The following is a 17,451-nucleotide window of genomic DNA, read 5'->3' on the forward strand; positions in this document are numbered from 1 at the left end:
ACTCAATTAAGCCGACATGTGAAGCAGCAGATACCGGGGATGGACCCTCCAAAAGTTTTTAGCGTCCATAATCCCTGAACTGTTTCCAACAAGTCCACTGTCATTTTCCATATATTCCTGGCTTTCAATTCCCTGTGTGTTGCATGAGAGCCCTTGCTTTGGGTAATGGGATTTGTCTTCCTTATAAGCTGTGATAAAGAGGAACAGGGACAGTAATTGAAGAGAGCATGAGGCCTACTGCTAGATCATCCTGCTGCTCATAAACCAGGTCAGTTATCTGTGGTGTCAGTCTTGGTACTGTCAATTAGAAGAAATCAGAGAACACAGACAGGTGTGTAGAATGAGCCTAATATAGTATTTAGTGTACTGCTGTTGCATCTGCATAGTAACGACATCGATATATTTTACTTTTATTACTTTCTCTACTGTTTCCATTTTGCTATTTCTTGCTGGGCTTGATAGTGTTTTTAGCTTTTTAAGAGTTTTGTGTGGCACGTGGTGAAGCTGTTGCCTTCAATGTCACAAAGTGTTAAGATGCAGTCTCAAAGGCTTTGGCTGTAGAACACAAAAGCCTCTTCTTCGAAAGTCCATTTACAGGGCCTCCATTCAGAGGCATTCATTTCAAGCACCCTTTTTAGCAGAGACTGAGTATGCTGGGCTCCCAGGGACTGGGATAAAATCAGGGTGGAGAGAATCGTGCACAGCATGCATCAGGGTGCACTTCAAAGGTACTCCATCATTCTGCATGCACTCAGTATGATTAGGCAACAAGCTCTTGCATCTGGCCCCCCATTTTAGCAACTCAACAAAACAGCTCTTGTGGCTGAGAGGTGTCAGTGACCTGAAAACAGGTGGCAGGGCCAGGTTGATTTGATAAGGTCAAAGAAAAGAGCTCCTCCTTCAACTCAGTAACAACTGCCTAACTTGCTCCAGCAACAATTGAAGAATGCCACACTGTTTGGGCGCACATTAGTGAGGGATGTCACACGCACAAGAATTGCTCAGTTGAGGCTTTAAGAGATATTTTCTGTATATACATCAATATTTTATTTATTTGCAATCGGGGTGGTGGTGGCTCATACACATCAGCGACTTGCTAGATCCACACTGCTGTAAAAATGACACGCACACGGCAAGCAATCTGTGCTCCCTGCCGTCTTGTTTGCTAGTCAGAATTTTTTGGCTGTACAGATAAAGGCAGGAGAAGGGCTGTTGCCAAGGCAGGAGGCTGTAACGCTGTCCTCCACCCCTGGGAGCTGGAAACTGAAGTGGAATGAGATTGCCTTCCTCCTGCTTGTGTGGTGGTTGCGGCTTCATTTGCTTTCCTCCCTCTCTCCCCCATATCACAGACTGGCCTAGTCGGGAGCTGTCCGTGGTCCTGGAATGCTGTCTGAGTGGGCTGGTAAATGCTGACAGCTTGCAACACGGAGAAAGGGAGAGTAAAAAGGATGAGATTTGCTTCGTTGAAGGTAGGCTTGCTCTTTGTCTCGCGATTTACAATTCAGAATCCCTGATTAATCTGCTGCTGCAGCTCTGACAGACTGAGGCAGCTGAAGATCGCAAGCCTGTCTGTAGTGGTCACGGGGGAGGGATGATACCACAAAACAGACGGCTCCCAACCTTCTGCACCTAAGGGGGAATGCTTTAAGGAGGTCTACGTTAAAAACAAACACGAAAACAGAAGCAGCAGAGGAAGAAGGTGAAAAGCAAGATGTGTGGCAAGAATGCACATTTGTTTTGCAAAGGCGATGGTTTGTGCTTTTAAAAAGACCATGTGCAAATGACGCTTGAAAGTGAGCCTGCATTTGATCATGTTGTTCTCTGCTGTGTGGTAAAGTGGAAAGGAAGCATCCAGCTGCCTATTCACTGGACATCCAGGCTGGGCACAGTTTGCAGCTGCTCCATGGTTTCTGCAACGGCAGATTAAAGAAACCCAGTTTTTGCAGCGTTACATTGTTGAGATCAGCAGCCCATTGGGTTGGAATTACATTGCGGACTCAAAGACATGAAGGTGGCGATCATCCAGTTTACACCAACATGGGATTCAAAGGAGCGCCTCAAAGCTTTCTGTGCCCGAAAACATGCACTTTCAAGTGAAGTATTTTAATTATTAACACAATAGCCAAGGATTGGCCAGTTTCTTATGGTGCTGAAACATTTCTTTTCTACCTGTGCTATCGTAAAACTGCAGCAAGGGCTTTGCCAAGAAGAAATTAACCAATTTTCAATTGCACTTCAAGGGTCTCCATAGAGTCATCTAATTTGGTAAGTACGCCTGTTTAATCCTGCACTTACTGATGTTTGTAAGTAACTTCACAATAATGAAATCACTGCTTCCAAGGATACCCAGCAGTGGGGCTTTCTAAAGCTTGTTGAGATGCCCAGAAAATTAAGCTCACACTTCTTGTGGCATCCTGTATTTCAGGGACTGTTGCCTAGATACTGTGGCTTACCTGTTATTAATTACATCTTTCAATTCAACAAATATAAATATAACCGCTATCAGAAATATCTGGGATAGACGTGGAGGTGTTTAAATTGCAGAAAAGCTCAGAGGGACTGAAGTGTTTGGGTGGAACTCTGCTCGAAAACAAGATAAACAAAATTATTTCCACTCCAGAAAGCACCAGCAGACTACTAGGGGAAATGCCTCCAGGCCAGGCACAAACAAGGGGATGGGTTTAGGGATTAAAAGGAGAATTTCTGATTTTCTTAAGTCGTTTGACATCAACAAGAATAAATCCTTTTCTCAGACCAAGAACATCTTGAGAATGAAACAACATCTCTGTGGAGATAATGTCGACACATAGTCACAGATGTCATGCAGCACCAGGAAGTACTTGATTGTGCATGGAGCTGGGTTAAAAACAATTCTGTAGCACAGACAGACAAGCGCAGAGAACACTGTTTGTAGCAGACAATAGGCTGTTCTTGAACAAGCCCCTTGTATCGAAGTTTGGCACTGCTCCAAACACCGTGCCAATATCTACAAAAGAAAAAGCTGCAAATAGTATACAAATGCATAAACCAGTTCATGCATAGAAAAATCTACTTTTTAGCATTAAAACTAAGACACTGGCTTGGTCAGATACAGAAATGCATGTGATAGCCCGTATCAACTTAGGGTTTGACCTGAATTGAAAAGAAGTAATGAAAAATGTCAGCATTCTTAACTATAACTATAGATTAGCACATTTTTTATTGAACCTAAAAACTTAAAAGTTGTTTAAACAGATTATTTCAAATGACTCTAAACAGACAACAGTGATTTTATAAATATATTTAGCATATGTATATACTGTATAGTGTATGTACTAAACTATTTTTTTTAATTTAATTATATATATATTTAATTTCTTAGTTTAAACCCAAATTATATTTAGCATTAATATGTAATTTACTGGAACAACAAAGGAGATCCGATCTGCTCTTAGCATGATGAAATGTTCTCTGGCATGATGCAACTATTACACTCAGAGAGATTCTTCATTTGAAACAAGCACACTTCAGACAACAGGATAAATAAATCCTCTCTTAACACAGTATGTCTTTTCAAACATGTTTCCACATTCCAAAACGCTGCAATGTTTTTGAATATGAATGAGACTCACTATGTAGTTTTTCTATGATTGTGTTACTTGGCATGGAATGCAACAGGAGGAAACTCAAGTAATACAATGCATGAAAAACAGGCCATAATGCATGCACACCAAGGTAAATTTTTTATCTATAATCTTTGTCTTTAAATGTGTTTCCTAACAGATGTGCTGTTAACAATTTGTTTTATGTGATTAATTATACTGTTGGTGTTGCTACTGTCATCATCTTGTTCATCATTATTCCTCTTTGCTTCCAGGAAGATCTGTTTGCCTGCCTTTGAAGAACGATGAATTCAAAAGAAGAGGAAGCCACTTTCACAAGGTTTTTCCAATATGTTGAAGACAGTGGGCTGAAAGCCTACGATGGTTTGGTCATACAGAACGCCTCTGACATTGCCAGGGAGAATGACCGTGTGCGAAACGAAACAAACTTGGCTTATCTGCAGGAGAAAAGTGAGAAAAAGCGAAGACAGGAAGAAGCAATAAAAAGGTAACAATAATCTGTAATTCACAGGAACTCCAGATTAAGGAAGCAAGTAATTGACTCATCAGATTGTTCTTCTAGATTAATAATAATATAGTAACTGTTCTCACAAATGCAGAGTTCATTCTCTCAATGGGTTGGGTCGAACATGTTTGAATTCAAAATGAGTTCACAAAACGAGAGATTCCTATGATGGTCTTCAGTAAGGTTACTGAAGTTTCATTTTTTTTCAGAATAAAAAGAAATAATGCTTTTCAGACTGAAGCTCTCAAATATGTTTGCCAAGAAATTATTTCATTCTTATATTACTTACTAGCTGATGATGATCATGATCATGATCATGATCATGATCATGATCATGATGATGATGAGGATGATGATGATGATTATTTGGAACAGCTCAGGACAAGTACACTGAAATAGATTATTGTTTTTGTCAACATCCCTTCCTGCGTCATATATTAAGGTGACAGGCCTTTACTTTCAAAATTAAATGTAAATTAAAATGTGTGGTGTAGAACATAAATTGGTTTCATTTGTCATCCAGCACAAGGGCACATTTTGACATTGAGAACTTAAGTATTCACAGAGCATTTACAGTATGTATGGATTTACGCATCATTAATTTTGTGTTTTCGGTTGAATTCTGATGGTCTACTTGCTGGTACAGAGAGATGTTAGTGCTGTTAGTGCTGAATTTCGCTCAGCAGAAATCTGTAGCAGTTGCTTACCAATGTCTTTATCAGCACTTTTCAGGGCCCACTTACTTCCATGCAGAATGTAATAGCTTTTAATGTCCAGCATCGAATAGCATCTCCAGATTATCACTGAACAAAAGGAAAGGAAGCCCAACTCTAAGGGCTGCACACTAGGCAGAAGGTATTGCAATTTGTAAACAAAAAACATCCTTTTCTGCAAAGAGCAACTTCAGACCTATTTATTGTCAACCTGTTAAGAAATCATACTGTATATATTCATTCAAGATTTCATTGCATGGTTATAATAGAAAGCTGTATTTCTTTTATAGTGAAATATATAATATTTTGAAATGAGCTGTGAATATTATGTTCACAGAACACATTAGACTTAAGCCACTGGTTTATGCTCATTCGAAATATTCCTCAGAATATGCAGCTATAATGAACACTGCACTGATTGCATATTTTCTGTCATCTTGGTTTACTTTCATGACATTCCTTTCTTCTCTCCTGCTAATGCTGTTTGAACAGGAGCAAAGGAATTCTGAGTACCAGTTCAAACTAAAAATTCAAAGAATGCCTTCAGCTGTTTCAAACATTAAATATTAAAGCATACATTTAGAGAAGCCAAATAAGTGAGGGGGAAAAAAGCTAGATTTTTCATGAAGATCATAAGTAGGTCAATGGGATGACCTATTTTTTTTTTACAGTAACTGATGAAAAAATTGTTACAAAGCTGAGATTAAGTGCGAAAGCCTTGGATGCTGAATAAAATGATACGGCTAGCAGGCAGTGTCGGTTTTCTGCCTAGTGACAGATGAACTGGCTAGGAGCAAATGAAATCCTACTTCTGCCTCGAAAAGAGGAGGGCTTTTACAGCAAAGCACCATCCCAAAGGAAAGGAAGTTTAATTGTGTCAAACACAAATGAATGAATAATTTTAATTCTTATTCCACTGTCGGTAGTGACACATTTACGGAAGAGAAAGGGTTGTAAAAGAGAGGAAATTTCTACCTCATTTGCTCATTTGTCAAGGGATCTGCGATAATTTGCTTTTTGGCATAAATTAGCATTTGTTTTGTTTTTGCTTCTGAGAGTAGAGAGGCCTGCAATTCATTGAGAGAGACTGAAATTCACACATTTATAAAAGGATCTTTCTGTGCTGGGGATTGTTCTCTTTGTTTGGATTCTGTTTACAATAGAATATCATCCACCTTTGTTCATCTGCAGTTATAGAGCAGAGGATTCGCTTTGCTATTCCACAGCTTATAGGATCTCTGTGAAAGTGGCAGGGAATCACAAGACGGTCCCTGCAGGCACAGCCTGTTTCTGGTTCACCATGTCAAGGCTAATAAGACCGCAGCAAATCCCGTACACATGACTTCCATTCCATCATGTTTTTCCAGTGGTTTGCTGAGACCTCAACACATGGAAAAATTTTGCCAGTGAGCTTCATGCTTATTTATTGATTCGTCTAATACAAAAGCTCCATTAAGATTATGATCTTTTACATTAAGTTATATGCACAGGCCAGGCTGCTCATTGCAAATACAATCAGTTACAATCAGTAGATTCCATCAGACTAACTGTATCCCAAAGTGGATGTTGAGCCTAAATACACTTATTGATTTATTACCATGTGTGAGAAACCATGTCGTTATTAAACTGAATGGAGCCTTAGCTAAGATGAGTGAGCAATTGTCTGCTTCTTCTTAGTGGTCTTCTCCCCATTTCTGGTTTTTAGAATGGCGAAACGTTTTCACACACCCTCTCAATTTGCCAGCCACCAATTTGTAATCAACTTACTGTATTTCTTCTCAACATCCTTTCCATCCTCCTTCCTCTCCCTGGATGTGTACCATCTGACTTTCTGCATAAGAAGCTGAGCAGAAGATGGATGGAGTTTTCAGTGATGATAATGCACACCATGAGACCATACGGGTCTGCCACTGAACACAAGCCAAGGAAGTCCTAGTAGTGTGTGACCAGTTGTTGTCGCCCTTTTTGGAAACAGTACCACAGCTGGCAAATAACACAAATTCAGATTCGAGCCAATAAACCCAGAACTATAGAGCTCAATATGCACTCGACCACTTTAGAGGCTGTTTTGTTCTTTCTACCTCTTTCCACTACTGTGTCCTTTATCAGAGCACACAACATGTTGTGGTGATTTATTTATTTATTTATTTTTAAATGAAGCCCAATGGCTTTATAAGATGGTTTCCTGGCAGTGGTACCCTTTGGGACTTTGGTACCCACTTAGGTGACAAAGAGACATGAAATGTCTCTTAGTAAAGATATAATATAATAGTATGTCCTCCACTGTGCTGCACTCACTTGCAGATCTATTTGTTATTTGACTGGATCCTCCATGGTATCTGACAGGAGAGTTATTATTGAGTAGAAGATGAGTGTGTCTCTCACTGATGTCATCACCACAAGCCTGCAGGTCCCCAGTGTCACGCCCTCTGCAGCCAGAGGGTGCTCCTACTCTGTCCTGTCCCTAGTTTCCTGTGCTTTCCTGTCCTTCCGGTGGGGCTATATATTTCCGGGTCACTCATTCACCTTCGCTCAGCATTGATGTTCGGATGTCCTGAGACCCGCCTCGTACCAGGTCACCCCACGTCCGCTGCCTGAGGGCATAGGCTTCTATATGACTCCTGAACTGCTGATCCCGGGCTAATCCCCTGTTCCGCCACTACGCATATGGGTCTTTTCTGCTCTCCTGCCTCTCCACGGTTTGTCCCTTCCGACATCCGTGACAAAATGCTGAGCCTTCTACTGACCCCGCGAGCGGCGCTTTTTTGTTTTTCCGCAGTTTGTTTTCTCTGGGTTTTTTTCTTTCTCTCAGCTCTCCTATTCTAATCTCGGGATGCTTTTTCTGACTCCTGTGCCTGTGAGCGGGCTGCGGCCTGGCTTTCCCTGGGTTGTCATTCCGGCGTCCGTGATTGAATGTTGAGCTGGCCCTTCTATCCTCATTGCTGGATATCACTCTGGTCATCCGTGCCTGTGAGAGGGCCGTATGCCTGGTCTTTCTCGGGTTGTCCACTCCGATATTAGTGATAAGGTGGTGAGTTGTTTTTCCTCTCCCATTCTAATTGCTGGATATCACTCCAGACATCCGTGCCTGTGAGCGGGCTATGGTCTGGCTTTCCTCGGGTTGTCCACTCTGATATCAGTGATAGAATGTGAACGTGCCTATTGCCCAGTCTGTGGTATTTTTCCCTGTTTTTTTGTGTTCTTATTCTTGTTTTTTGCTTTATGTTTTGATTTTTTACTTCCTGGGTTCCCCTTTTCTCTGGTCCCCCTGTCCTGTGTGGTTTGTTTCCCTGGTCTCCCAGGTTTATCTTTGTTGTGGTTTGTGCTTGTGTACTTGTCTTTTTTGTTTTAAGTCTCCGGAGCTCTACCTGACCCTCCCTTCCTCTACCCAATAAAGGTTTATACCCTGGAGAAGGAGGTAGCTCTCAGCTGTGGACTCATCGAGGTTTCCTTTCAGTTAAATTAGGTTTTTCTTCCCCCCAGTGCTGTGCAGCTCACTTATTTGTATGGGCGTCAGGAGCCACCAATGAAGTGGGGGGGGGGGGGGTACTGTCATGCCCTCTGCAGCCAGAGGGCGCTCCTACTCTATCCCGTCCCTAGTTTCCTGTGCTTTCCTGTCCTTCCGGTGTCTCTCTCTCTGGGGCAATATATTTCCAGTTCACTCATTCACCATTGACGTTTGGATGTCCTGAGACACATCTAGCATCCAGGTCGCCCCACGTCCGCTGCCTGAGGGCATTAGTTTCATTTATATGACTCCTGAACTGCTGATCCCGGGCTAACCCCTGTTCTGCCGCTACGCATATGGGTTTTTTTCCGCTCTCCTGCCTCTCCACGGTTCGTCCCTTCCGACATCCGTGACACCCAGAAAGTCACAGGGTCTATGGAAAGTCAGGAGAGTCCTTGCAGAGTAATCTCATTTACACCAATTCTCTGTCACGTATACACCATGCTTTGGAGAATCCTGGCCGCTGTCATCTAGTGACAAGACTCATGCTTGCACTAACATCTGGATTATACAGCTTAGTCTTAGATCTAAGGAGTGCCTTTTACTTCTTCCGTCATTCAGGAGCACCATTGACTGTCTGTTGGATGTGGTATTGATGTTTTTATATCAGTATGGGTACAGTCCCAGTCATACTGTATACAATAGCTAAGAACTCTCGAGAATGATCTCTCACACCATTTCTGGAATATTTTCTGTCACTGTGGCAGGTTTCAGGGGAGACTGTTAAGGTGACAACAGAGGTTTGAACTGGGACCTGACCACAACGCTGGGTGTGTCAGTAGGTGAATATCTGGATTCACTACAAGATGAATATACCAGTCTCTTATACTGTATCTATTTTCTTATCTCTTTGCAGTCCAACCATATTATTGTACATTGATTGCATTATTTAACATGTAATGTTTGTACATGTGCGGACATGCTTTCATTGATTTCAGTGAACTATAGTATTTTTGTTTTATCTAAGCCTTACTGTGTAAGTGCTCAGTTTCGAAATTGGGCATTGGGAAATTTTCTGCTCCTTTTTTTACAGTTGGCAGTCATTTAATTTGTAGTGTTTGTCATAGCTGCAGTTTTGCATTTGCATGGTTTATGACTGAATCACACAATTCATAGTAATAAAAATAATATATTAAAAACCATTGCATTGCCTTTGATCCAGATGGTTTAAATTAGAGATGGTTTAAAGTTGCTGTGGGATGATTTGGCCTAAGTGATTTAGGAACATGTAAAAAGAAGTATGCAAGAAACCCTTGACTTGTGATGCACTGTTCACTTCTCTTCCTTTTTCACCTTTTTTAATCAATAAAAAGGTGAGTGGTCTGCTTAATTCCCATTTTCTGCAAATTGATTTACCTATGTCATTCTGGCAGTTTTAATCTTCTTGCTGATATAATGTATTGATTTCCTTCACACAAAACCTGGAAATATGAGACTTTGAGTTCTATCTAGCCCTCTATATCTTTTTCCATTGAAGCAACATAAACCAAGCAGTTATCACAGCTGCCATGCTAATATTCTCTGAAAATGACTTGCTTTTTCAAGTAGATCTGATGCTGTATTACCGAACACAAAATACCGGCAATACAATAAATTACTTTGGCAGCAGTGGACTTTTATTTGCATATAACCATACAGACTTATGCATTATGCAATGGGATAAACAGTTCAAATTCATTTTAAACGGAAAAAAAAAACAATCTGCTTAAAAAATTAACTGTTTAACACAAAGTTTTTTTTTTCTTTTGTGTATGTTCTGCGAATGTGGCAAACTTATGGTAACATTTGGAATTGCCAATAGGTGCTATTTTATACCCACTCAATGGGGAGTCACCTGCTACTGCTTCCTCTTTACCACACAGGGAGGTAGAAGAGCATGTAAGGGCATTGCTCTGACATGGCCACCAGGACCATTCGTGTTCTGACAGGTAGCAGGCTCCACAGTGCCTCTCAGGAGAGTTAGTGCTAATCACAGGAGTGGCGTGTCTCTTGCTGATGTCACTGCGAGCTCAAGCACTCAACAAGTCCAGTTTTCATTCTTTTTAGCTAGGAGCAAGAAGACTGCCACCCAGTCAGTCTGTAAAGGTGTTTGTAATTTTCAACTGGAAGGTGAGTGGAATGTGATTTAATTCCAGACACAGAGAAGTGCTGTAATTTACCAAAAATCCCAGGGGATGGGTTGTTTTGCTGACAAGCGATGGTTAATTCCAGCGGTATGGTTGTACTTGTCACTAAGAAGCTTATCAGGACTGAACCTGTGTTTTCAAAGTCTGTCAAAGGCTATTTCAAAGGTTCCTTTCCCACAATTCAGTTATGTCACTAGGCTAGGGCATTGAGATGGCCAGTCTTGAGGCTCAAACAATGAAACACTTATGCCTTCACTTTTGATTCCACATTAGAAGTATACCAATGTCTTGTGATAGTTTCTGAATTTGCATTAGTATTCTTCTTCCTGTGCCGTTCTTCTTGAACACTTGTGAAACCAAGCTCCAGAGGTGTCGCTGGTAGACACTGAAGTCCAAAGAGAATGCTGCATTGATCATTGCTATGTCAAGTTCGATTTCTTCTGCTTTTTGTCCAGAATCAGAGTAGGATGTACAACTCATACTCCAGAGGCCTGACAAAGTAATACAATTTTGCTTCAGATTGCTTTATATGGAAAGGATGTGGCATCACAAAAAAAGAAGCTTTGCTTATACTGCGTGTTTCTAGGAAATCATTTCAAATGAAAGGTTATAACAATACCCTTTAAAACATACAGAATACACAGAAAAATATTTTAAAAACCTGTTTTTCCTGTCTGTGGATGGTTTCCCTTCTGTTGAAGGTCATTTGACCTTCATTATGAAATAGGCAGGATGGAGAAATTGTGACTGGTTGGTATTGCTCTAGTCATAAGCCTTGATGAATCTGAATTAAGGTGTGTACCAAAGTCCCATATTTACTGTATCTGAAAAACTTTTTTGTTTTTTGTTAGGATTAGGATGTCCACCACACTATATAGTGCTCCACTCTGCATGTTGTATGGTTCTCAAAGTATGTGTGAAATATTGTGGGATACAGATTTTTCATTAGTCTTCAAAGAAAACCAAACAACATAATACAACAATGACAATATAATGAAAAAGAGGGATGGTACAATGGTTAGCATTGATGCTTTGCAGCATTCCTGGGGTGCTCTGTGCATGGAGTTTGCATGTTCTCCCTGTGTTCCATGGGTTTCTTCTGGCTACTGTGGTGTATGTCAGAGACATACTGGTAGAATAATTGGGTTCTGTAAAAATTGACCATGTTGTGTGTGTGCATGGCTGTGCTTATGTCTGTCTACGTGCTGCAATGAATTAGGTGCGTCTTGTCTTGTGCCCAGTGATTCTTAGGATAAACTCTGGGCCACTGTGACCTTGAATTGGACGAACAGTTAGTGAAAGTGGAGGAAGAACAGAAAAGACACACCTGTGTGCAAAACATTATTGTTCGAAAAAAAACAATAGGAGGACAATTATTCAAATGTGCTTAAGGACTTCCTAAGTCAATATATACCCGTTAACATGCCTCAGTAACAATTTTGGATGAGGTCAGGAACTTTCATTTGCATTTTTCAACCAGAGTACTTGCTGAGAGTCATTGCTGTCAAGAAGAATAAAGGTTCAGTGTGTTTTGAACACTTTCATTCGCCTGTACTCCAATTTCTGAATTCCTCAGGATTTCATTTGTAATATACTGTATGAATACTTCAGCCTGAAAGTTCGTTTTTAGTGACACTAAAGTTATATGAAACAGGATAAATTTATGACAAAACAAATTAATGGGACAAGCACTGTTTGTGAACAGAAAGAACTGGCTACAGTCTAAGTATCCCTTTAGTGAAAAAGAGAACAACTGCCAGTTTTGATGCCAGCATAATTAATGAATTATGATAGGATGACAGTTACAAGGAAATGTAAGAAATCTTAAGCAAATGACAAGTTGTCAGAAGTTCAGTTTTTAGTGGAGGATCTGACAGGCTGTGTAAATGTCAGATTCACGGACTAAACCAAGTACCAGATCAGAGAGAAGAAAGCAATACTCTTATGAGAATGTGATGTGGTCTGTGATTGGATTATGGCTTCTAAGGCATATTGGATTAAAGCTGGTGTTCTGTACAAATACTCAAGCTAATGCACATAAAATCACTATGCGTCAGAGGCATACTGAAACAGCTTATTTGACTTTGATGGAGAATCTCTGCTTCGGATAATGATTATGATAAGAGGGTTCTTCTCAAGTGAATAATTTCTGCATTACTGGTGACACCCAGAAAATAATGAGTGAAGTTCTTAAAGCCTTAAGAAGAATTTCATGTATTAACATGCTCCATCCTTAACCTGTCATTTTTTACTCAAAAGTTTTTATTACCAAAGTCTGCATGATGTATCCTTAATGTATATGTGCTATATCCTGACACATCCAATACATCCTTCAGCATCAGCTGCAGAGAAGTTAAAAACATCAAGAAGTGTAACCTGAAACAACAGTATGGTGAAAATAAGAAAGACAAGAAGACAAGTCATTTAACGCTAGTCACATTTAACAGTTTAACAATTTAACACTTAACTACTGAGTAAGTCCAGCTAATGTAGGCAAATGTTGCTGTAGTCTTAAGGGTAAACTAGTAAAGTGTGAATTATGGCATTGAAGACTGTATTATATTACATTTTGATATAATTTGGAGTTTTTAATTCCTTGGGAGGAATGATGGTGACTGAGTTCCTTAGTGTTTCTCTCTGCTACTCTAACTTATTATCCTCCACAATGTCAATTCTTGAACAGCTAGAAGTCCCCCAGTACGTCCTGTATCTCTCTTTTTCTCGGATGAGTATTTTTGCAGCTGCCCCTTAGTTAACTCCTCACGCTGCACAGGAGTCTGGTTCTATGTCAGCCAAGCAATTTGAATCAGAGCTTCTTAAGCTTGTATTCTCTGTAAAAACAAAATCCTAAATGCACCTTCATATTGGGTGTTTTTGCTCCTTGTAAAGTGGTTTTAAGATTTGTCCTTCACATAATGTATTTTCTGATGGGAACAATAAGAGCAGCTGCCAGATTTCACTTTAAATTTCAACACATACCAGTATGTTTGGGATGTTGATTTGCATAGCTTCAGGTCTGTCTTATAAGTCCGAAGACCTGACATTTATTCTTATGTTGTCAGTGAAGTCTTCAGTGTTCTTTGGATCCGGCTAAGAAAAAAACGATGGGGATTGAAGTCTTGGTTTATCTTAATCACTTTCTCCCGATATGTTGTGTGTGTACTAACCTTCTGCCTGTGGCTTATTAACTCCCCCACGCCAAACAGCAGAGTCAGTTTTAATTTCAGAATTGCTATTTCTTCATGACTCCCATCAACCACCTGCAGTGTGGAGGCTTTAGTGCAGAAGATTAACATTTGTGGGCTCTATGGGCAAATTCCTACTACATCATGATGTAACAGTAGGAGGTAACCACATGGGCAGATAATAATTTGAATTTGAGTAACATTCATAGGAATGTATTGTCACTTACAAGGGGGTCCCTTAATGTCTGACAAAAGCTCATCCCACTGAAATATTTTTAGAACCGTAACTATGGAAATGGGAGAGTGCAAAATAATATCCCCCAAAATCAACACTGAATGTGTTGCTAAAAGTGCAAACAAAACTAAACAAAACTAGATTGCCGAAACATAATGTAGTCAAGATTTGAAACAGCAGTCGTAGTAAATTAACAGTTATGCTTTGAATAAACAATTAATTAAAGTCTTCTTGCATGTCTATAAATGTTCCTTTTATGCAGACACAATGCCATTATGGTCAGTGTTATCATATGCTTTTGTGAGGTAGATGCTTTCAGTATGATGAACTTTTGCCGTAATGCAGGAGAAATGTTTTATGGCTCCTCTGTCAGCTTGTATGATTATTGCACTGAGCTGAGTCAGCCCAATATTGATCAAGTCTTGAGAGAGAAGTCATATTATACACCATGGAAGGGGGATGTTTTAACATAAACACGTTTTTACAACCACAGTTAAAATCTCTTTTCTTTAGTTATTTGCATTTAGAATCAATTTAATTGCTCTGCACTTAGTAAATCATTTTTATTATTAACCATTTCCCTTTAATAAAGCACAAATCCACCTAATACAAAATCCCCAGGGAAAGATTACATCCCAAACACATTTCAATACAATTACTTTCCCCTATGCATGGATGCTGCACAGGCAGGTCATTATCTCTAAGTAGTCTCTAAATTTAGATTGTTAAAAAGCCCACATGCAAAGGAGGCTCCTTATGTTCTGGATGCACTCTCTTCCCAGTGGTGAAGCTACCAGAATGTATCCCTTTCATCGTTAGAAAAATCTGAAAATACTGTATATTTCTATTTTTGCTACTCTTCCTCAACACCGTTGAGCATTTCACTGGCATTTATTTAAAAATATCTAAGATTTACTGAAAAAAATTAAAGACTTAGATGAATTGTACTGCTTATATTTGCTCATTTAAATTAACATTTCATTTAAATAAATGAGCCTTTGAATGACACATGTAACATCATTTTTGCATCTTTTTTTTCAAAGCCAGGATCTTTTTCTGCTGTGAAAACTAGTTGTATGGGACAAGATGATTGCTAGAAAGAAATGACAGAAACAGGTCTTTCTATACCAGGCTAAATTATGTGATATTTTTACTTTGCGATGTATGTTAAAATATCCACTAGAGTCTCAGAATGAAATGGATTGACAAGTGTATCATCTACTGCGATGTTGTAAATAATCTTTAATAGTAATCAGCTACAGAGCTTAATGGGCCTGTGATAATAGGTAACTGAGCAACTTTCTGCAAATCCTTGTCAAATACAGGGAACTGCCCCAGACTTCTCTTCTCATGGGTAATGAAAAACTCAAATGCAACAATATATAGTGTTTAGACAGTCCTCCCTCCATCAAAGTGAATCCTCAAGTAAGATTCCTTGGAAAATTGTGCAAAACCTTTATATAAGAAAACTTCACAATATATGAGAAAGGAAATAGGTAAGGGAAGGAATATGAAAAAGGACAATGTTTACTTTATGGTCATAATAAAACATTGGAACAGGTAATGAAGTGCAGATTTGGTAATGATCATTTACACTGATCTTAAAGACAAACATTGCAAAAAACCTGCACTTTAACTGATGACTGCGAATACCCTTCTTAATGTTACTCAGCTACTCTGGTATATAAATCACCATTGCATTAATATTTTTTCTTGTCCATGAAAGCCCTACAAAAGCCTCCTATATTTGAAAAATCCAATTTTATAGTGCCCTGGTGTGCTGAGTAAATACAGTCTGCCATACAGAACATCAGTATGGGCTTATCATAATAGTTAATAAATAAAGATATTTAATCTTTGAAAGGGTTCTTATATACCTATCCATATTCTCAGAAATTGTAAGTGCATGTTTACTTTTAGAAATCATGCAGAATTGGACTCTAGAATTAAAATGTTTGGAAATAAATAAAAATACCTTAAATTGTTTCGGGATCATGACATCTAAGTAAATTAAAACATGCAGGATTTCTAATTAGCAGTGTCAGTGACAGATTAGTAGTGTCAAGTAGCAAGAAAAGCAGAACTGTGTTTTTTTAGTTTGGCCATTGTGTCTGATATACAGAAGGTCATGTTGCTAGGCAGAATTAAGCTCCTAACCAATGATTTGTTCCTGTGATTCTCATGTTGAGAGGGAAGCTAGGATACTTCAAAGCAATTTATCAGAATTCTCTTATAAACTAGCAGACCTCTTGTTAATGCAAGGACAGCAGAGAAAATGCATGCCCTTTGTTTGTATACATTGTCCTTGTTATGATGCAGTGGCTGCAGCACGTTTGCCTTTGTAAAAATAAAGGTAAAGACAAGTCATGTGACTGTAAAGTAATTGACCTGCATATTGAGAGGAAAGTCTGTGCGATAGCAACGGAGCGCTTCTTGAGTGAATTGTAGATGTGTTCATACTACAATACGTTAAATGACATAGAACAAAAAAAACTTCAGTTTTTTATTACAGTACATGAAGGAAGTATGAAATATCATTACTTCGGTTTGCAAAGCACTTTAGAAGGAAACTTTAACCACACATTGCTTTTCTTAAATTGCTTACAAAATACTCTCTCTTTAATCTTGTTCTGTTTTAATATGTTCCATGTATACTGAATCTTCTAGCTTCTAATATTATTTTATTTAAAAAAGTACTATTTTATTCACTGTTATCTGTGAAAATACAGACTCATATTGTTCCTTACATACACTGTGCTTCATTGAGAGTGACAGTGAGAAGGGAGAGTAATATATTTTAATTTCTTTACAACAAATGGTTTAGTTAATGCTTACACTAGGAGATTTGACAATTGTTCAGTAAATAACTCTGCTTGCAATATAACACACCCATAAACAACCATAAAATGCAATAGAAACACAACCTGCCATCAGTCTTCCTGCCAGAATAAACTTTTGTTTCTGAAAGTTTTTAATGAGAGAATCAGTCTACCACCTGCATACAGCCTGAGAGGGCCACAGCTGGGGTCTCCTCTGACCCTGGTAGACAAACAACATGAATAGCCAGTGATGATTCACTTGCTTGCTGAGTTGACATTTGATGTCAGTAGGTATTAGATGAAATTCAAAGCTGTTTGTTAGACTGCTGATTGCAAAGTCCAGACTTCCGACACTCAAAAAATGTGATGGAATATAATCAAGTCATTTTATTGTCAGCCATTATTTTTATTTTTTTTACTGTGATTATACTGTATTCATAAACAGAAAATACATACATTTATTTATTTTCTAACCTCTTTATCCAATAGATGGTGATGGGGGAGCCAGAGTCTATCCTAGCAAGCAACAGGCACAAGACAGAATGCCAGTCTATTGCTGGGCACACGCAGACAGGCACACACCAGTGCCAAGTTTCCCGGAAACCAATTAATCTAATGTAGTTATCTAGAAGCAGAATGGAGGTCCTTGCCTTCCTACCACCCTTCTACATATAGTTCCACTCTTGAGGGAGTCCCTTTGCCGAGCAAACACTGGCCATTCCAAGGGCACTAAAAAGGACAAAATGAGTGGGGTGGCA

At 39.2% G+C, this 17,451-nt stretch overlaps 1 protein-coding gene across 2 annotated transcripts in view; it reads left to right on the forward strand.

Moving 5' to 3' along the window:
- Positions 1-1,101: 1,101 nt before the first annotated feature.
- Positions 1,102-17,451, forward strand: part of nyap2a (neuronal tyrosine-phosphorylated phosphoinositide-3-kinase adaptor 2a) — a 53,578-nt gene continuing 37,228 nt past the window's right edge. The window contains exons 1-2 of one of the 2 annotated variants that reach the window (XM_088610851.1): positions 1,102-2,265; positions 3,857-4,089. In XM_088610851.1, the coding sequence (XP_088466977.1) occupies positions 3,887-4,089 (203 nt within the window). In that variant the 5' untranslated portion in view covers positions 1,102-2,265; positions 3,857-3,886. The remainder of the gene's footprint in view (positions 2,266-3,856; positions 4,090-17,451) is intronic. The other variant, XM_088610858.1, reaches the window with a different exon arrangement.

This window comes from Lepisosteus platostomus, chromosome 2 (genome assembly GCF_059453375.1).
Source record: "Lepisosteus platostomus isolate fLepPlt1 chromosome 2, fLepPlt1.hap1, whole genome shotgun sequence".
Classification (NCBI taxonomy): Eukaryota; Metazoa; Chordata; class Actinopteri; order Semionotiformes; family Lepisosteidae; genus Lepisosteus; species Lepisosteus platostomus.